Raw genomic sequence first — 21,239 nt, forward strand, 5'->3', positions numbered from 1 at the left:
AATGCTGGGGCATATTTTATAGTTCTCTTAAAACAATATCTAAACAACAAAATTTCTTAACTAATAACAGCTAATAGCCATTAGGTTTCAGTGGAGCATTATCGTCTAAAATTTTTGCCATCAAATATAAAATATATGATAAAAAAAAATTAAATTTCAGATGGTCGACTGTAGTTCTTTGAATAAATAAAAGACCATAAAGGTGGGTATAATTTGAAATTCCAGGGAGTTTGGTACTCTCCTTCTCCAAACGTAATAGATCAGGTTGAAGTGTAAATGAAACTCTGAAGAATACTACTATGATTTATTTCTACTAGAATTCGCTAACGTTGTCAATGCTTCTGCCGCGTCAAGTTCTTCTTTTCCGTGTATCTTTAACTTTTCCATGTCTTCCCGAAGACTTTGTTTGGCCACTTTTTTCTTCTGCGTTTGGAATAGCTTCACATCGAGATAACTATTTTCATTGGGTTTGAAATTGGCTGCGCTTTCTAGCCACTTCGATATCACAGAAGGCGTAGAAGAATCAGTCTCCAAAATTTCTTTTTTGACGGTTTGCTGACAGTCCCGAAGATATTTCTCCATTATGTGATTCTTGTATTTATTGGATGGTTGGACAAAGGGTCCGAAATCCAAGGTGGTGGAGCTGACCATGAAGCATTGATTGTTGTTGTTATAAGATTCTTGTTCCACGATGGGTTTCTGTTCATTGTAGTCGTCTGTATCGCTCTCATACCAAATGCTGTCGTCTGAGCATATGCTGAAGTGTTCTATGTTGCCGTGGACCTGGTTGTTGTAAGTTTTGATGAGATCTCCCCAAGTTTTGCACTGAGGTTCCTTTCCCGAATTTTTCAGCTTCCTTCTCCAGTTCGCGAACCAGTTGCAAACCTTTTAAAGATTTAATTTCGTCAAAAAGGCGCACACATAAATGATGACAATAAGTGGGATATTTCAAAATCAAATTTCATGTTGATTCAACGAATATTCTATAAAAATTGGGTATTGTCAGGGTGTAGTATCACTTCGGGACCACCCTATAAAGTCAAAAGTAGTTCTAGCTTCCGCGCTAATAACTATAATCAGAGTTGATTCCGCCAAAGTTTGAACCATTCTCCTAGTCCAAAATTTCTAAGAGTTATCGATCACTGATGTTGGCTCACCCTGCATAAAAACACTTGTAATCCAGAGTGTAGTGCAAGGTGCAAGTAAAAACAAATTGTTTAGAGAAGGTTATTGGGAATAATAAACCAAATTGAAATTTGCAGCGTTTTTGTGCTATACAGAGTGAAGACCAAGTAAAGCAAAAAATTCACATAATGTATGTATTACTATTTTCAGGAAAAATGATCGAAAATAGGTCAATTTTTATTGTTTTCTTACTTGTATGTAAGTGAGTCCAGTTTGAACAGCTAGTGTCTTCTTTTCTTCTCTATTAGGGTATGGGTTATCTCTTCTTCTAACTAGCCAATCTTTCAAATACCTTTTAATTTCGGGAGTGAAAAGTCGCTTTGGGGGTCTTTTTTCCTCTCCAAACACCTTCCTATTGAAAATATAAATTCATCATCGGAATATTCAAAAGACGTCCAAGAGAACTGAATAAGAGCTACCTTATACTACAGCTTTTTTATAATGTACAAACTGAAATATCCACCTTGAAATGTGGATCTTCATTCAATGACACTTGTTGTTAAGTAAAATAAGTGTCTTGAAATCTTTGAATAAAGAAAGATATATTTTTTTCAAAGCTTGAAATAATGTTCGCATACTTGCCTAATGAGCAATGTAAATTTGGAGGATGTTCTTAAAGTTATCTAGTTTTCATATTCAATAGTTTCGAAGTATTGGGTTAGTTTGGTAAATCTCATGGACCTTATGGACTTTTGAATCATTTCATATAGAGCATGAATTACGCATTACCTACGAAATATTTCTTCACTGAATGTTTCATTGATCAATTCATCTTTTGCGAGATATATAGACTAAGTAAACGAAAAAGTATTATTGAATGCAAACTCCCAGAAAAAAACCTGCATTTAAGTATATGTACATATATTTAATCAAAATCATAATGTTCAAATTAATGATGCATAAATTATAATGATACTATACTGACATGCGTTTTTTTCGGAATACAAGGCGCATAAACGAAAACTTTGGTAATATCATGTTTTGCGTCGATATAACTGAAGTCTTATAGAACAATAGAAAATTTTCATATTCAATAATTATTTCTTATTGAATAGGGAAACCTTCAGATAGTATTACAACCAAAACTCGCCTTTATGATCAGATGTTATGGGTGAAATTGAGTCTTACCTAAGTTATATCACTCTCGTTAACAAACCGAATTCTTTTCATTCCGAAAGAAGGACATTTCAGGGAGTTTATAAATAGTTGGGTTATTTTTTCAGCACAAAACATGAAAACAAGCATGTAAGGGGGACACTCTCCACTCCAAAGCAAAAATTCAAAAACCTGCCTGTTGAAACGCTTATTTCTAACGGGTCTTCTGGTTCTCTCCTTGGAAAAACCTTCTTCCATTCTTGTATCCATTATTTCTGATCAAAAATAAATGTCACTTAACACCAATTGAAAAACTTGTACGAAAATAGAACTTTATATTGGATAACTTTCAAAAACAAGATGGTTGCTCTTCATGTTTTCTGGACGTGTATTCCGATATTTCAGAGCGAATGCGAAAGAATTCAGAAGAAAAATTATATGAGAAAAACATTCTCGCTTTCAAAATGCGATCAGTATGAAAATTTCATGCGTTAATGCGATTTTTCGAGACATTTTCAGGAAAACAAAATTTTCATGTTAGATAACGAAAACAATCGATTTTGTAATTCTAACGTTACGAACCAATTCAAATCGATTTATTCTTGCATAAATTGATCAATGTTGAAAGGATTTGTTACATACCTGCAGTTTTTGAACAATGAGATGGAGCGCTGTCCTTATAGAAAAGCAAACATTGAGAACTTCACAGCGTAACTGATGTGATGTCTCTCTTTCAGAGGTATCTATGTACTGAGGTGTTTTATTTTCAGTACCTCTCCCGCTGTGCCATCTTCAGCATTATAATTGTTTAAAACAGTAAAAATTAATTATCAATAGAGGATAATGAATCATTCCTTCATTTCACATTTGTTTAACCGTTCATTGACAAATAAGAGTTTTCGAAATATGGAATTGGAATCGAATTTTCTATCGAAGAGGAGCTAAAAATGAGAACCAGGTGTACATTATGTAGGAATTAAGTATTTTGGTTGTCATAAAATTTGGGTCATCTGTTATATCATATATGTATGGATAAAAAAAGCGGAAAACGAAAAATGATAATCGGATCTCTGAATTCCAGTGAAGATAGTGAAGCTGGTTCTGACGACTGACGACTTTTGAGTGATTTGAGCAAAAGGTTTTTCGACCGTTACGTATAAAATTTAACAAAATGTTATTTTCCCAACAAGTGCGGAAAGTGATAATTTCCTGCAAGCAATAGTCGTGCTTTTCCGCACTAGAGCCTGAGAAAATAACTTTCCCTAATTGATAGGGGAAGGAGATACTTTTTAAACTGAAATGCAGTGCGGGCAAGTGAGTGAAAATGCACTTTAGCAGAAAAAAACCGGTCTAAACTGAAAATGGTGGATGCGCTGTTGAACGTCTCCCGCAGAGTTTATTGTACCAACAATATGTTGTTGATAATAATTGATGAAAATCCATCAAATAATTTCAGTCTGTAGTCGCAATGGGTTGCATTCAAATGAGAAATGGAAAAATTGGAGAAGAATAAGGACCAAACATAAATTGTCCTTATAGCAACTGTTGTTTTTCTTCCGAAAGTTAGGAAAGTATAACTGATCATGTTTCTCATGTCACCTACATGTGATCGTTTACAGTGACAATGATTTGAATATTTCAATCATATATCACTTGGTAGTCATATACTAATGTCATTTAGTATAAGTGTATTAATATTATAACTTAGGGGACAAGGAAAAAAAAACTTTTTCTCACATTTTTTTGAGGCAGTACATATATGATACCCTTGCTTATCGACAATAACAATAATATTGGTATTATCGATGCTTTGGTATTGCAGGTGTTTGATTTAATTTTTGAATCGTCACTGTTTTACACTGTTCAGATGAATTTTTGAGTAGATGCCTGTTGCCTGTTAAAAAAGGGAAAGAAACGATGCTCAATATACTTAAATTTCGAAGAATTCTTAAAGTTTCTAATAGTAACTTATGAGTGCCTTTTTCGTTCAAGTCTTTTGCAGATTATGGAGGAGAAGAATCATTTTGTCCGTGTGAAAGGCTTCTCAAACCGAGCAGGTGGGGTAAACCATGAGATCTATATGGGGGAAGAAAATTCGACAATCAGGTAAATTGGTACAGTTCAATGAACACGGGTAAGATGATCTCATAAGAGGATAAAGGTTCATTGAACTAACCACGTTTTTAATTCAATATCTAGGTATAGTATGGGGGCGCGCAATTTTTTATGGAAGCAAGTCGCTCTTTGGCAGCTCTTCATTTCCGATACATGCTAATAAACTTATAAGCTTTTTATAGAAAATTCAGGACAGAACCAACCGATTCCCATATCCCATTCGACGCTTGCCGAACTGCACGGTGTGACAAAGTTGACGAAATGAAATACGCGCAAACTCTCCACATAATAGGGAAAAGACGCACGGACGCACACGCGAATATTTCCTCCGCTCGCGTGGGAAAAAGACCGGCAATATTCGATTTTGTCGTCCGGCAAACAGCACAAGAGCGCATTTCAGTTTTCTACGGTTTCTGTCATACTATAGTTTCACTCTCTTTTCCCAGAGTGACTCACCGACGTATATCATGTTCCATGTGCTCTTACCGGCTTCGTCGTTGATCTGTATCGCGTGCTGAAAATCGCGGGAATGTGAAAATAAAAACAATAAAAAGAGTTCAACAAAGACATGGGATCGCGGGAGAACCTGAAGGCGACCTTTCAGATGGGTAATTCGGGGGGTGAGAGTGTTAAATTGAAGAGGAAGATCACCCTGTTGAACGGAGTCGCTCTGATCATTGGGACTATCATAGGAAGTGGTATTTTTCTTTCGCCAGCTGGTGTGTACTCCAGCACGAAATCGGTGGGGTTCTCCCTGATAATATGGTGTTTATCCGGCGCCTTCTCGACGCTCGGCGCCTTGTGCTACGCTGAATTGGGGACCTCCATAACGAGATCTGGGGGCGATTATGCTTATATCTACGTCGCTTTCGGCCCCCTTGCCGCCTTTCTGATGCTTTGGGTGTCTATACTCATCATTCGTCCTACAACACAAACTATTGTTGCTTTAACTTTCGCGGAATATGCTGCGAAGCCTTTTTTTCCAGATTGCGCACCACCTGCCAATGCCATAAGATTCCTTGCAGCCGTTTGTCTATGTAAGTAGATAATTTCACCGCTTGGATACTGCCAACGTTGTTTGCAGTTATGGGCTGATGCAATCGCCTTTCAGTTTAGATAAGAAATTTAGCCTACAGGTATATTAGTTGCACGTGCATAATTCAAATTTAGCCGCCTTACCATGTGATCTGTTTCGACCAATGGCATTTCGTCGCTCCAGGATTTCTCTTGGATACTATATCACTTCAAATTTCAATGGAATGCGATAATTGGATATCCAACGTTTGAACAATTTTCTTAAGGCCAAACCTGACATCGAAACTCAGAACTATAATTTATAATAATTTCACGAGTTCAATGAATTGGAAAGGATAAGACTGACTTTCATATTCTTGAAAAGCAACAGTTTTTTTTTTCTATTGCATCATACAATTTTGAATCCCATTTTTCTTCGCTTGTAATGAAAGTAAGGAATCAAGTACGAAAAAAAAATTATAAAGAGAAAGTTTCAAGAATATCTGATTTTCACAGCAGTAAAAATCTTATCGTTTTCGAAAAAAAGCGGACATTTTCAACCTTTCAAGAAATACGCATTTCAAAGAGTCAACTCCAAGAGTTTTCGGGAAAAAATCCTGGATTCTTTAAATATGTTTCATAATGGAAACTGTGAAAGTCTCAGAGGGAAATTATACTCATTTTTTCGTGCTCGATTTCAAAGGATCATTGTTGGAAAAATGGAGTAAAATTTCCCTTCTGAATGTTCGACTTCCAAAGTCAATACTCAAAAGTGGTAGAATCCATGTATTTCCAATTAATTCATTTTATTCCTTTTCGACGAATATGATAAGTAGTACCTAAAGGAAACAAACGACTCAATTCAAGGTCTTCAGAAGTCATACTATATTTTTTTAAGATTTCACTGTTATTTGATAATGTACGGAAGCCATTGATATCCACTATAGCACTATCTGTTTAGAAGTTGTTTATCCTCGAATTCGATGTCAAAGTATCATTAACAATTATTATTCACGGAAAACGTAAGTGATGTGATCAATTGAATATTTTGTCATACAGAAACTCCACAAGCGGTTTGATGCGAAAACCTTATCTTTTTCCTTGTTTTCTGGAATCTAGTTTAACTGTTACCTCTTTTCGTTCTCTTATCGAAAAAGATTTTCCCCTATTCAATGAAATAATGATTACAAATTATTCGTAGATCACCACTCGATATGAGTAGTGGATGATTAATATATGCAGATGTAAATTGAAGAGTGTCTATAAAAGAATAAGTCAATTATTGAGTAATTATTTCAAATAACAGACTTTGAAATCGAACATTTATTAAGAAAATAAGCATAGAAAAAAATGTCTGAATCAGAAACATAAATATTAGTTTTTGAGCAAAGGGAGTATAGGTTTCGTTAAGTATGTTGACTTCAAATCAGAGGTTCAATTTGAACTAAAGTAAAAACCTTTTTTGAGCTTCGAAATGTAGTTTTGACTAAGCTTTATTACACAAAGAATTCCTAATGTTTGAATTCCGCCCTAAATTATGTAAATATACTTACAAAAAAATATATGAAATAAGTGAATTCAGACAATTTTCTTGCAAATTCTACAACTATTTTTTACTCTTCAATGAAGGTGACCTCGATAAACAGCGAAACCTTTGGTTTATGATTTATCTCAAACAAAATCGTCGTTTCTTCTCTCTCACTTTATGAAAAGATGATAAAATAATTTTTAATAAGGACAAGGTATGTAGGTTACATCCGTTCATGTTCAAACCTTTCATTATTTTCTGGCTCCAATGCGCCCAGGCTCGTCGTCTTCACAATACATTCTTTTCAAGATTAATATTCGTCTGCCGTATTCTATTCCAATAAAGCACAAATATTTAATTCGACCTCCAGGCACAGGGGATAATTTCCTTTTGGTCCTCGAGTCGAGAGAATTTTCTCCAAATTTAAGACGAAGAGACAACAGAAAATTATTTCCAGTTATGAGTCCAGAGAAAAAAATTGTGTCGAGTCCAGAGAAATTCTTTTGTAGATAGTGCCCGAAGAAAAATTTTTTCACTTCGACTCATTTTTGACCTTGAATAAAAAGAGAAAGATTTCTTAGATCTCGAGACCGAAGAAATTTTTTCCAAATTCAAGCCTGGAGGAGAAACAAGCTTGTCGACCTAGAGTGAAAAAAATTTTTTGTCGATATTAAAAAAAATTTTCGACAAAAAAATCCTCGGAAAAAACTTTTGTGAATGCAAAGAGAAATTCATCCTTTCACTTTCATTTTGATTACGAGCCTGGAGAAAACATTTTCCCTTGCTTCGAACCCGAAGTAAAAAATATTTGCAATCTGGAGCCCGAAAAGTTCATCTCATTTATCTGCTTCAGTCTTAATATTCTGACCAGGGAATGAAAACCAAACTTATCCAACAAACAGCACACCTGAAAGGCTCAATCGGAATCCCTTTCAATTCACTCCCTTCTTGAACTCAATAGAAACAGCTGCACCAGTTATGAACGCGAAGAATAGAAATTAACATAGCGCACTTGATGGGGGTAATACCTCCGGTTCACTGGTGCTGGTACCAAGAATGTGTACCAAGTTTTGATTTGTCATTATCTCTTCGATACGCTCTATACGAGTTGGTAACGACAGTTCCTCGATATCCAATCACCAAACCACAGCATAAATGTCGTGTGGTGACCAAAACGATCTCTGAGTTTGAAGATGTGATTTCGGTTAATCGGTTACGACAATCATGGGAGGAATCAACCACGAATCTTCGCAACCATCTCTCAGTAAAAGTTCTAGTTCGGGTAGTGTCAGACTGAAGAGGAAAATAACGCTTTTGAATGGTGTAACTCTGATTGTGGGATCTATTATAGGAAGCGGAATTTTTGTGTCACCTACCGGTGTTTATATGTCCACGAAGTCCGTGGGTGCTTCTTTGATCATATGGATTGTGTCTGGGTTGTTTTCCACCCTGGGTGCTCTGTGTTATGCCGAGTTGGGGACGTCAATCACAAGGTCGGGGGCTGATTATGCTTATATCTATGTCGCATTTGGTCCACTTGCGGCTTTTCTGATGTTATGGGTGTCTATTTTGATCATAAGGCCAACAACTAATACAATAGTTGCGTTAACTTTTGCGGAGTATGCAGCTAAACCTTTCTTTCCGGATTGCAATCCTCCAGCTGATGCCATTCGTCTCCTGGCAGCAGTATGTCTTTGTGAGTATCATAAAATTCGATTCAAAGACCCTCAGCCTGATTTGATCTCAGCTGAGATATTTTTATACGAAAATTTCTGAAAAAAGACATCTGCGAGGTAATCGTTCCAAGAATCTACTGATTCCTTATCCCTCTAATACAGTGGTCGACAATCCATACTGCTCGCGAGCTATCAGTAGCTCGCTGAGGTGATTTAGGTTCATTTTTTTCCCTTTACCATTATTTCCGATTTGACATAGATAAAAAAATATTGGCCATATTAAGTTCTCGTAATGAGCTATGCCACCCCAGGAAAAACAAAATTCCCTTCAGAAATACAAGGGAAAGAGTGTTTCTTTTGACCTCCAGAAGTCTTCATTCAAAATATACGTACAAGTCAAAGACTCACACTGTATCATGAGCACTTTTGCTGTTGAAAGCTTATCTATAGGCGATAAATTTCACTAATATGTTAATCTATTTCTTATTCTCGACATGGATCAAATATTAAATTCAACATTGCTTCACCCAATGTCCAAAACTTCTTCTGTTATAGGTTGTTGAATTTGCGATAAAGACGTTCACAGATTTCCTGTTTATCGTTATGAATCTCATCATACAAAGCTTACATGATTGAAGTATTGAGTTTCACTATTCTGAGTTGTAAATGAAAAATGTAAATCAGTATATTACCTTTACTCCAAATATCGAAGACTGAAATGAAGAAATATTTTTCTGAAAATTTCCGATTTTTGGTTACTTTGAGTGTTTTTCCATATCTGAAATTTCAGATTTGATGTTCATATTTCTCAACAACTGTGACTTGACCATGTTTCGATCGCAAAATTTTATCCGAATAATTTTGTCCTCATCCTTCATCAAATTAATTAATTCTCACATAAAGATATGATGAGAATCTAACAATACTTTTTGATCCCTAAAAAATTATCGCTCGTAATTAATTCTAAGTTCAACAGTTTATCAGTGTTTATCATCTGCAGTATAGTCGCTTGAAGATCAATGACTTATCCATTAGAAATAAGTGAAATCTGTAATATTAATATTGAACCCCTCCGTATTACACAATGTGAAAGAGCTTCTCAATTTTCGCTCAGTTCTGCATGACATACATAACAGAATTACCAGCAATTGCTACCAGTGTATTAGAAACTGCTATTGCATAAATCTGGTTACGCCTGAATATCCTACTAATGAAGCGATCAAAGAACAACTTATCTCGTAATAACTCCGGTCACAAATCCTTTGTTTTCAATTTCAGGTCTTCTGACTGCTGTGAACTGCCTAAGCGTGCGATGGGCCATGCGAATCCAGGATCTATTCACTGTAGCGAAATTGTTTGCTCTGGCCATCATCATTGTCGCAGGAGTTTATCACATGATCACGGGTAATTAACTCAAACAATAACCAGAGTATCTAACTTTGATGTCGATGAATATTGCATAGACATAGGGGGTATCCCAATGAAAGCGAGCCACCCCCTATATTTCTCATATTCTATTGATCAGCGAAATATAATTTGGGTGACACTATCATCATGATTTCCTGAATAATATTTCAATGATAGATTGGTGAAATTCCAACTGATTTCACTATATAGTGGGAAACACTCGTTCATTCCTAGCAAGGGTGGCGCTGCACCCCCCTCTTTGAGAACTTAGAGAAATATTTTTTCGAATATTCGAATGGGGTCAGTTGAACAATCGTCAAGACCGAACGGTTGCACCGAGCTGCAAGAGAGATTTATCTCTAGAAGAGTTGCTTGACATTAGACAAATATTTCTTCAAATATCCAAAAATGATTTTATTTCGTCCTTCAAATAAGAATAAGTTTCAAACTAGTATTCTAAAGGCACAACATTTAAGGGTAATAAGCAGGGAATGGCAGGGATGTATGGTGCCAAAACGTTTTACTCTGCGCCATTACTAATAGTTGTAAATGCGATCGTAAAATTTATATAGATTGGAAGCCATTAAACCGACATCAACCAAAAAGAAAGATTAAGATAATACAGAGACACCACAGTGCACTTCGATAGTGTGTTTCAATTCAAAACCGCCATTAATTAGATCAATTTTCTAATTAAACCTTTTGAGAATCACCTGTCATTCTACACACAATGAATACCATTGTATATCTTCATTATATAATGAACCTTTTGTTAGAGAATACATGTTGAACATTATGATAAGGTATTTGGAATGTAGAACAATGCATTTTGATGAATAATACTGCGTATTGATTTCGTTGAATGATCAAAAAGTGCAGTGAACGTAGAGTGAATCTGATTTTGATGCTATCGATAGTATCCAGCATCCTTGTTTTAACCATTGGGAGACTTTGCATATTTCCAAACAATCTAATCGTAGAAATAATTCCCTCTGTATGTTATACACACTTATTCTAACGTCACTGGGTATATTATTTCTCGCGCTAAAATAAATGTTCTTCTACTCATTATACAACCTTCCAAACTTCCTTCGATGAGTGCGCTTCGAATTCATAAGCATTCTTCTTGATTCTGAAAGATTCCTCAATTTTTCAGGTGATTCACATAACTACAGCAATTCTTTCGATGGAAATTTCGAACTTACTAATATTGCGCTGGGATTTTACTCTGGGCTTTTTGCATTCGGAGGTTGGAACTTTTTGAATTTCGTCACCGAAGAATTGCAAGATCCCTACAGGTAAGAACAATAAGGACATATATTTCGAAGACCTTAATTCATTACACTATGAAATATCTACCTTGAAAGTAGATTTATTCATCAATTTTTGTACGAAAAAAATCAGAACGCATTATGCAGATGTTTTCCAGAAAACTTAACTGACCACTCAAGCCCTCGATCGAAGTATAATATAATTATATCTTCATTTTTCTATTTATGTATAACTACATCAACAGTCTCTAGTATCTATATATTCATTCATTCGTATAATACATATTTCGAAAACTACTGCATTAATTTTGCTAATTCGAGTTTGAAAATGTATGCATTCTTGAAACCAAGTATAATCTATTATTCCACTGTAGCATAATAGATGCAGAACTTCTGCACCATGATATATTTCAAAGTGTAAAGTTGGCGTTGCAAAATGGCGTATGCGCTTGTAGAATTTTTCTCCAAAAAACGAATCACGGAGCTATCCAACGATCCTATCAGCTTTTAGCTTCACTTTCAAGACCCAAAAATGCAGGAACGTGCCAAGAAAATCATTTAACCTATAATACATTCTTTTTTCGATAGGTGTTTGAAAAAATGGGTATGAATTTGAATAACCCAGCATAAGCTCCTGACTAGACTGGAAGTTCTGCGAAATGCTTCCCAAACTAGAATATATGTGATTAGAAAACACCCCATCCTTGTAGAATAGAATTCGAATAATTTCTATCCAGTTGTGTTGACGCAACTACTCTATCTCAAGTACCAGAGATTGCTCTGAAATCGACTTCTGGTAGAACAAAAGTGCGCTTTCATGTTCGATTGGCCGACTCCCTCGAGAAAAATACCCCAATCAAGCTGAAAGCACGATTCCTCTCTTTCGGAAGTTCGCTATGTTAGAAGAAAGAAAATCGTTTCTGTATATTTGATCGGGATCTATCTTTTATTCATACTCCTTTTTCGCTTCATGTCATTCCTCAGGCAGAAGCAAAGCTTTAATAAGTGCGGGTCTTAAATGCAGCCCCCTGGCGAGGAAAAACATCGTTTCCGTGTCGAAAACCATATCTGTTTTATCTAAGTCGAAAACAAATTCAAAGGCCGATGTCATGATAAGCTTAAAGGTACCTATATTTTCAATTTGCGAATAATGTGGTGGTGCAGGATATAAAAATAACGTTTAGACACGTACCTATTCTAGTTGAATTAGCCCTTCGTTGTGAGAATATAAAACTGCGGTAATGATTATTGGTTTCAGTTCCCTTTTAATTTTATGAGACATTATGCTCATGATATTTCTTTCAGAGCGATTTTTTACTGTCTTTCGAATGACTTGGGAGTGTTTCGTAGAGATTCCTGCGATTTTATGGGAGATACAAGTCAATTTCGAGTCCTTTGAGTTATTTGGCTATACCTACATAAAGTATGGATAAGTTATTCAATAACTTTGGAAGAAAAAATTATTTACCATTCAATTTGTGGGTTTTCATTACAAATATTTCACCTATGTACGTGATAAGTGTATACTGATTTAGACATATTATTAATATGTCTATGGGAATAAATAGGTACTCAATTTAAATCCATATTATCTTCGCATTAGCTTATGCAGTCTAGATAATTCGAAGGAAAAGTATCGCCGAATGGTCCACTATTTACATTATGTTCCATTTTCCATATTAGAAAATGAACGATCACCTTCACAAGATAATGCATATAAACCTTATTAAATCAAAAGGAACATAGTTATTGATTAGACTTAGAGCAAATATAGGTGTTCGACTATACAGAATTTGTGTTGAAAATTGGATACCTCTGAAAACGATCAACTGCGGAGGAATAATTTTTAAGTAGCTCATACAAACCTATCAAATTTTTCATTTTTAATCTTGGAAAATTATTCCAGGAATCTCCCTAGAGCAATTTGGATTGCACTGCCAATGGTAACTGGAGTATATGTTTTAGCTAATGTAGCATATTTCGCTGTTTTGTCAGGAGAAGAAATGGAAAATTCAACCGCAGTTGCTGTGGTAAGTTTAAAAAATTCTTAATTTCCATTCTTCGACATCAATATAAAATTTTACAGTCGTTTGGCGCCAAAATGTTCGGCAGCTTCAATTGGTTGGTGCCAGTGTTCGTAGCATTGTCAACTTTTGGAGGCGTCAATGGTATACTTTTCACGTCTTCTAGACTATTCTTGACAGGGTCCCAGGAAGGTCATTTACCTGAATTTTTTTCATACATTCACGCTAAAAAGATGACACCTATTCCATCTCTTATATTCACAGTGAGTGTTTCCTCTTCTAATTCTTCAATTTCATGATGTACACTGATAATTTTTTTTTTGCAGTGTTTGACTTCGTTAGTCTTACTTTTCGTAGAAAATGTTTTCACCCTCATAAATTATTATGGACAGATATTATGGCTTTCAGTAGCAGCAAGTATAGTAGGCATGCTTTACTTGCGACGCAAACAACCTGATATGCCAAGACCAATAAGGGTGAATACAATAATCCCAATTGTGTTCCTTGCAGCATGTGTATTTTTAGTTGTATTTCCAATACCGAAGCAGCCGATGTATACTTTGATTGGGTTATTGATAACATTATCAGGTAATTGAGATTTTTCTCTATTCAATTTGCTTCTTGCTCTTGGAGTCAAAGACTCACCCTGTGTACTGATAGTGAACAACGCGCTGTAGAATGTACTGTATAATTATTAATAAACTGCTCTTATTTTTCAGGAGTACCTGTATATTATCTATTCGTCAAATGGGATGTTCTCCCTGATTATATGAAGAAGAACTTGGCTACTACTACAAAAGTATTACAAAGTATTATGTATGTTGTATCTCCAGAGACTGAGCAGACTTTGCATTCTTAAACACCATCTGGAATTTTTTTAGTTATATATTTTTATTTATGAAAAAACATAATATATTGGAATTGCAATATAAAATTGTTTTATTCATTGCGTTATAATCTCAGGTGATACTTATCATTTGAATAAAAAAGTCCTCATATAGACATGAGGAAAATTGGGTTTGGATAGTTGTGCTATATTAATTCGATTTCATTTTGCGTTTTGTTCCTGGCGTTTTTTTTTGGTCAAAAACATGTAATGTGATAAGCTTTGGATGCAATTGTTCTTTTTGGAATGTTGCAAATTTCTAATATTCAAAAAGATTTAAAGGTCTTGGATTGCGTATTTGATTACTCAATAGGTGCTGGATTGTGTTTAGATCAGGGGTATTTGGCCAAGATTTTCTGATGGCTCTTCTTGAAGTAGCAAAACAATCCACCAAGACCAATTTACATTCAAAGCATACGACGTATGCAGTAGCAATCGAAGTTATACTGAATGCCTATTGTAATGTTTTTAATTGTTCAAATTATGAGTAATATTTTGAAAGTTTGTGATTCGTGTGAATTGCCTATAAAAATATTTCCAAAAATAAAACTATGCAGTATAATACCGTTGAGGCCATATTCATTTTACAGTTTGCCAGGAACGTTTAGTTCATTTCCCGTTCCATATTCTTCATTTCGGGAATTCTTATAGGAAACAAATTTACATAGATGATTCACTGCTAGGCACATTGTAAAAGAAAAAAACTTAGAATTTATGGAATCTGTGGTCCAAGGCACATAAGTCCAAAATTGACAGATGAGCAACATTTATTTTTATCCGTCATTTGTCACTTTCTTTAACAAGAAGGCGCCATGGCCGCCGATAAAGAACAATTTTACCAAATTTTAACTACTTTATTATCTACAGATAATAACATCCGATCGCAAGCAGAGGTGAGTAACTGTTAGAGCTATATAAAAACTTTGTAAAACTAAAATTTGAAGTCGCGGCACCCGTTAGAAGCTTCAAAATATTAGATTATTTTTTTGCGAAACAACGTGCGATTCAGCGTGGTCCATACACTGTAGTTCACGGTTGTTGATGATTCATTGTAGATTCCTTATTTTTTGTTGTTTTATTCATCGTAGAATCCGTTTGTAACCTCGAATCCGTATTTCTAAGTTAAAATCGCCTAAAAGCTGACACTGAATCAAAAACGCCTTTTAGGTGTGTTACTAATTAATTTTTCATTGTTGACAACATTTCTGTGATTGTTACTTTTGGTCTCTTCAATTCTTGAGTTTTTTATCATTCATTTTCAGGAAGCTTATTCTAATTTGGTAATTGACACGAAAGTGAGTCACCTCCTAATTGCCATTCAAGATGGGAACCTTTCAGAGGAAGCGCGCCAAATGAGCGCTGTTTTATTAAGGCGAATATTTTCTAATGAATTCTTGGAATTCTATCCAAAACTGTCACCAGAAAACCAGGCACAACTGAAGCAACAGGTTATTTTGTCCATACAAAATGAACATCAGTCTGTTCAGCTCCGTAATAAAGTTTGCGAGGTGGCAGCAGAAGTAGCAAGGAATTTAATTGATGATGATGGAAATAACCAGTGGCCCGAATTTTTGCAGGTAAATTTATAGGCTTTAATTATGAAAGTAGACAGTATCTCTAAGAAGTGAATTATTGCAAAATAATCGTCTTTAGAAAATTGGAGTTTGACTGAAGAAGTTTGACAGTGCATTCAAAAGACATTTTAAAGGAATACTCATTTAAAACGTAAACTTACCACCTTACTAATGTGGTATACAATATTCATTAGTTTCTGTATGTGTATGTTCAAAACTGGTAGTTGAGACTGTAATTTTTAGTGATAGTGATAGGTCTCAAAAAAAGAGTATGTGTCATTTGAAAAATATATAGTTTTTCTTTTTGATTTTTGATTCATAAATAATAGTCATACTTATTACTTTAAGGGTTACAATTCAACAGATTTTGAATATTATCTATTGATAATAATATTTGTTTTCAATTAGGATTGTATTATCTATAAGTACATTGCACATGTGTGAATATGTTAGCAACTATTACACCGGAATGTAATGTTTATCGTGGAAACTCACTTCGGTTGCACTATCTTCATGAGAGATGATAAATAATAAAGAGTTTACTTGGAAATATTCTCAACATCAAGCATTTATGAGATCTGGGCATTACTTGGATCTTGAATCAATACTTTGCTTTTATATACTCATGATAATATAAGATTAATATATTCCCATTTTTATTTAATTCTCTACTTTCTACATTGTATAATTGTAATTATGCATTTTCACCATTTCTTCCAGTTCCTATTTCAATGCGCAAATGCCCCAAGCCCTATCCACAAAGAGGCGGCTCTCCGTCTCTTTGCCAGCGTACCTGGCGTCTTTGGAAACCAACAAAACAACTATTTGGACCTCATAAAGCAGATGTTGATGAGCAGCTTGGCTAATACAGAACCCTATGATGTGAGATTTCAAGCCGTTCGGGCTGTAGGAGCATTCCTTGTCATTCATGATAAAGAAACTCAAGTTTTGAAGCATTTTAATGATGTACTTCTGCCCATGTTGATGGTTATTGCCGAGAGTATTCAGCAGCAATTAGATGATACGCTTTTGAAACTATTGATTGAGATGGCCGAGTCTGTGCCAAAATTCTTGAGACCTCAGCTGTTACCTGTATATGAGATGTGCATGAAGTTATTCAGTGATGGTACAGCATTGGACAGTTGGAGACAACTTGCGTTGGAGGTACGAACTTTTAGCTGTATCATAGTTTGTTTTTGTTTCGATCTAATGCCCATAACTAGATACTTCCAGTAGACACTTAATGTGTCTAAATAAATAAAAATATTTTAACATCATTGTTTATATGTAAATTTAAGAAACAATGAAAACATTTCTTATCAGGCTATGGTTTCTCTCGCTGAAATGGCACCTGCCATGGTAAGGAAAAATGCGGGGAAGTATATTGCCCAGTTGGTCCCTGTAATTCTCCAGTTCATGGCTGACATTGAAGAAGAGGAAGACTGGAGTAAATCTGACGAACTACTAGACGAAGAAAACGATTCCAATCATGTGGTTGCAGAAGCAGCACTTGATCGTCTTGCCTGCGGCTTGGGTAAGTCAACAAAATTATTTGTAGGTACAGTAGGAATATTATGAATGTTTTACTGGTGGAAAATTAATTGAAATAAATAATCATCCCATTGAAGGTCAAAATTCATGATTGTTCATTTCAGGTGGAAAAACTATTTTACCTTTGGTAACCCAACAAATACCAGCCATGTTGGCTAATCCTGACTGGAAACAGAGGTATGCTGCCCTTATGGCACTCAGTGCTATCGGTGAAGGTTGTCACAAACAGATGGAAGAAATGTTAGGCCAAATTATCAATGGAGTTCCTGGTGTTATGCAGGTAAAAAAACTTTGGGATACACAAAATTCTGGTATATTTTAAAATAACGATGTATATCTTCACATTGCATTGTTTTTTCTAGGGAGCTCTTACCTATTTACAAGATCCTCATCCTAGAGTGAGATACGCAGCATGTAATGCCATAGGCCAGATGTCAACAGATTTTGCACCTGTTTTGCAAAAACAGTTTCATTCCACTGTCGTTCCTACACTATGTATGCTTTTAGAAGATAATGACAACCCTAGAGTTCAAGCTCATGCAGGTAAAAACAAAAAGACTTGAGTAATAATTCATACTTCAATTCTATTTTGATCATCTTATGCTAACCTTTTCCTTTGTATGCTACAGGTGCAGCTCTGGTTAATTTTGCCGAAGACTGCCCAAAACATATTCTCACCGGCTATCTGGACACATTGATGGGTAAACTAGAAGCTATCCTTTCATCAAAATTCAAGGAATTGGTGGAAAAGGGTACAAAGTTAGTGTTGGAACAGGTGGTAACCACAATAGCGAGTGTAGCCGATACTGCTGAATATGAATTTATCGCCTACTACGATCGACTGATGCCTTGTCTTAAGTACATCATACAGAATGCTAACAAGGATGAGCTTAAACTTTTGAGAGGTATGTGGCGAATATTTCAAGGCTGTATAATTTTTTTCCGATGAAATTGGGCAGTTAAAATGCTTGGATTATTATTTTTGTTCAGAGCTTGGAACTGAAGACCATCATGTGTCGTATTAATGAACTTCCTCTTTCTACACACCATTTGACCATGGTTTTAAATAAAAAAAAGCTTATGCTGAAAATATTTTCAGGAAAGACTATCGAATGCGTTACTTTGATTGGGGTAGCTGTTGGAAGTGAAAAATTCCAAAATGACGCACGGGAAGTGATGGATATGCTTCTGAAAACACATGGAGATGGAGTCGATTTACCAGATGACGATCCACAGACGAGCTATATGATATCCGCATGGTCCAGAATATGCAAGGTAATATATTCAAAAATACCTTTCTCTCCATGATGATGACATTTTTCTGACACTCTGTTTAGGTTTTGGGAAGGAATTTCGAACCCTACCTGCCACTTGTGATGGGTCCAGTTATGAGGACAGCCTCGATGAAACCGGATATTGCTCTTCTGGACAATGAGGATATGCAAGGTGTGGAAGGTGATGAGGACTGGCAATTCGTTTCACTTGGCGAGCAAAAGAATTTCGGAATTCGGACTGCAGGTAAAGATTTCCTGATCCTTTGAGTTCGAGTACCCCTCAAAACAGAAAATTACTCCCTGAATGACTTGAGAATGGTGTTGAGAAAAGGATTAGATCAACAACCATTTCATAAGTTCTTTCCATTTTCAACCAGTGTCTTTATTTTAGTGTGTATTTTTTTTTTTTGGTTAGGTTTGGAAGACAAGGCGGCTGCATGTATGATGCTTGTGTGCTACGCAAGAGAACTGAAAGAGGCCTTCGCGAAGTACGCCGAAGAAACCGTCAAACTGATGGTGCCCATGCTGAAATTTTATTTCCATGACGACGTTAGAAATGCCGCGGCAGAATCTCTCCCCTGGCTCTTGGAATCTGCAGCCATTAATGGTCCAGCCTTTGTGCAGGCCATGTGGAACTACATATGTCCGGAACTCTTGAAAGCTATTGATACCGAACCGGAAAGTGAGGTGATGATGATCCTTTTGGACTCCATGGCTCGCTGTATCGAAAAACTTGGGATTGGTTGTTTAGATCAGGACTCCATGACTGAACTCCTCAAGTTGATCGATAAGTTGATGAAGGAACACTTTGAAAGGGCTTCTGACCGGGTATCAAAAGTTTTGGATGAAGATTATGATGAGGTAAGGAAGATAGGAAATGTTGATTTGCTCTGATGCCAATAATTGGAATTAGTGAAATTATAAATTGGAATTTTTTTACAGATTGTCCAAGAGCAGCTAGAAGATGAAGAATCTGATGACATATACTTGTTGAGTAAAATTTCAGAATTGATTCATTCTCTTTTCGTCTCGTATAGAGAACAGTTCTTACCGTTTTTCGATCAAATTTGTAACCATTTTGTTGCGTTACTCGAACCAAATAAGGCTTGGGCCGACCATCAGTGGGGCCTTTGTGTTTTTGACGATCTAATCGAATACTCAGGACCTGCCAGTGCCAAATATCAGGGTTTGTTCATTACCGCTTTTCACATGTATGTCAAAGACAAGAGCAGCGAAGTCAGACAGGCGGCTGCTTATGGATGGGGTGTTATGGCCCAATATGGCCCCGATGATTACATCCATGAATTGACAAAGGTGATACCTTCATTGGTCGATGTTATCAGAGATCCCAAATCCAGAGAACCAAGAAATATCAACGCAACAGAAAATGCAATTTCTGCATTGACGAAAATCGTGAAATACAAACCGGCTGCTGTTTCTAACATAGACGAATTGTTGCCCATGTGGTTGAGCTGGCTTCCTGTTATCGAAGATGCTGATGAAGCTCCTCACGTCTATGGTTATATGTGTGATTTGGTGGAACAGAATAACCCGCTTATTTTGGGTGAGAAAAATTCCTTCATTTTTTTGCAAATTCATATATCTGAATTATTGTTTGTTTATAATACTTCATTGGAATGTTTTATATTTCAGGAGCTGGAAACATAAATATACCAAGACTCATCGCGATAGTAGCAGAAGCATTCTTCAGAGATGTAATGGAACCAACAAAACCAGAAGGAATTAGAATGTTGAATATTGTGAGACAAGTACAGTCAAACGAAGCACTATTTCAAACAGTCATCCAATCTTTAGCCCCAGAATTACAACAGGCTCTACATAACGCATTACATGCTCCTGTAACATCTTAATAGGCGCTTTTAAAATAATTGAAAGTGAAATTTTTTTAAAATTATGTACGATTCATTATTTTTATATAATTAAAATGTGTTATGTAAGTTTATAATGCAAAAGTCCAGTTATTAGTCAAGTGAGTAGGGCTATTTTTCCCTATTTTCATGCTCAAATATGTTATTTGCTTGTTTTTCTTCTAAAATTCTCTATACTCATTTTAACTTGACTAACACTGGACATTTGCAGATTTTATCGATGCACCTAAATTTATAGGTGCATTAATAAATTTTGGAGGTCATATGTGCATACAAGAAAGAACTTGCAACCCAATGTTATGTGATAATTTTCATCTCTGAAATGCACTCAAATAAATTTTGACGATGAAGTTTTTTAGTTCTTAGCTGTTGAAAATTTCTGAAGGACACATCAATGTTATGCATAAAACATTAAATCAATTTTCGCTAAACATTCGATTACTACCCTCTTTTTTCCCATAGATTAACTCAAAATTTAGTGGAAAAAACTGTGATTCTCTTATATTTAAAATAATTGTTTCAGAATATTTATTGTTAGAAATAATTATATTGTGGCCTTGAAAAATATAACTTGAATATGTTGAGATGGAACTGCCTTAATTGAATTAATTTAATAATTTTTATTGCATAGAATTGTCTCGTTTCTTTCCCTACCTTTTTGTTCTTTTTGATGCAAAAGTGCCATTGATTTTTTTTCATTGGGGAAGCTGAATCTTTTACCTCTGACGTTTCCCATTTTTGGACCAAGAT

The 21,239-nt window shown here is 35.5% G+C and overlaps 3 protein-coding genes across 4 annotated transcripts; 2 read left to right on the forward strand and 1 right to left on the reverse strand.

The window, feature by feature from the left end:
- Window positions 1-290: 290 nt before the first annotated feature.
- Window positions 291-3,058, reverse strand: LOC123311875 (homeobox protein Mohawk). The gene is made up of 4 exons (XM_044895987.1): window positions 2,923-3,058; window positions 2,477-2,555; window positions 1,378-1,537; window positions 291-885 (listed from the first exon to the last, which is right to left on the reverse strand). Exons 2-4 carry the CDS (start codon window positions 2,548-2,550, stop codon window positions 298-300), a joined length of 822 nt encoding a protein of 273 aa, XP_044751922.1. The 5' UTR covers window positions 2,551-2,555; window positions 2,923-3,058; the 3' UTR covers window positions 291-297.
- A 1,733-nt stretch (window positions 3,059-4,791) lies between these two features.
- LOC123311874 (large neutral amino acids transporter small subunit 1) lies at window positions 4,792-14,245 on the forward strand. Of its 2 annotated transcripts, none has more exons than XM_044895986.1 (7): window positions 4,792-5,432; window positions 9,892-10,017; window positions 11,177-11,318; window positions 13,198-13,321; window positions 13,378-13,578; window positions 13,642-13,903; window positions 14,035-14,245. In XM_044895986.1, exons 1-7 carry the CDS (start codon window positions 4,964-4,966, stop codon window positions 14,172-14,174), a joined length of 1,464 nt encoding a protein of 487 aa, XP_044751921.1. In that variant the 5' UTR covers window positions 4,792-4,963; the 3' UTR covers window positions 14,175-14,245. The 2 variants fall into 2 exon arrangements, with proteins under 2 accessions (XP_044751921.1, XP_044751920.1); XM_044895985.1 differs by lacking the exon at window positions 4,792-5,432 and adding an exon at window positions 8,027-8,633.
- A 714-nt stretch (window positions 14,246-14,959) lies between these two features.
- LOC123310777 (importin-5) lies at window positions 14,960-21,119 on the forward strand. The gene is made up of 12 exons (XM_044894421.1): window positions 14,960-15,094; window positions 15,464-15,778; window positions 16,496-16,939; window positions 17,099-17,309; window positions 17,431-17,606; window positions 17,689-17,869; window positions 17,956-18,231; window positions 18,426-18,601; window positions 18,664-18,844; window positions 19,016-19,461; window positions 19,543-20,164; window positions 20,254-21,119. Exons 1-12 carry the CDS (start codon window positions 15,014-15,016, stop codon window positions 20,469-20,471), a joined length of 3,327 nt encoding a protein of 1,108 aa, XP_044750356.1. The 5' UTR covers window positions 14,960-15,013; the 3' UTR covers window positions 20,472-21,119.
- Window positions 21,120-21,239: the final 120 nt, after the last annotated feature.

Source organism: Coccinella septempunctata, chromosome 4 (genome assembly GCF_907165205.1).
Source record: "Coccinella septempunctata chromosome 4, icCocSept1.1, whole genome shotgun sequence".
Lineage (NCBI taxonomy): Eukaryota > Metazoa > Arthropoda > Insecta > Coleoptera > Coccinellidae > Coccinella > Coccinella septempunctata.

What these genes read in the sequence shown, in the direction of transcription:
- LOC123311875 (XM_044895987.1), bottom strand. Translation starts at nt 2,550, where the DNA reads ATGGATACAAGAATGGAAGAAGGTTTTTCCAAGGAGAGAACCAGAAGA. An exon ending in AGAAATAAGCGTTTCAACAG is followed by an intron (nt 1,538 to 2,476) that starts GCAGGTTTTTGA and finishes TATTTTCAATAG; the next exon opens with GAAGGTGTTTGGAGAGGAAA. An exon ending in CTGGACTCACTTACATACAA is followed by an intron (nt 886 to 1,377) that starts GTAAGAAAACAA and finishes AATCTTTAAAAG; the next exon opens with GTTTGCAACTGGTTCGCGAA.
- LOC123310777 (XM_044894421.1), top strand. Translation starts at nt 15,014, where the DNA reads ATGGCCGCCGATAAAGAACAATTTTACCAAATTTTAACTACTTTATTA. An exon ending in ACATCCGATCGCAAGCAGAG is followed by an intron (nt 15,095 to 15,463) that starts GTGAGTAACTGT and finishes ATTCATTTTCAG; the next exon opens with GAAGCTTATTCTAATTTGGT. An exon ending in GGAGACAACTTGCGTTGGAG is followed by an intron (nt 16,940 to 17,098) that starts GTACGAACTTTT and finishes ATTTCTTATCAG; the next exon opens with GCTATGGTTTCTCTCGCTGA.
- LOC123311874 (XM_044895985.1), top strand. Translation starts at nt 8,162, where the DNA reads ATGGGAGGAATCAACCACGAATCTTCGCAACCATCTCTCAGTAAAAGT. An exon ending in AGTTTATCACATGATCACGG is followed by an intron (nt 10,018 to 11,176) that starts GTAATTAACTCA and finishes TCAATTTTTCAG; the next exon opens with GTGATTCACATAACTACAGC. An exon ending in GAATTGCAAGATCCCTACAG is followed by an intron (nt 11,319 to 13,197) that starts GTAAGAACAATA and finishes AAATTATTCCAG; the next exon opens with GAATCTCCCTAGAGCAATTT.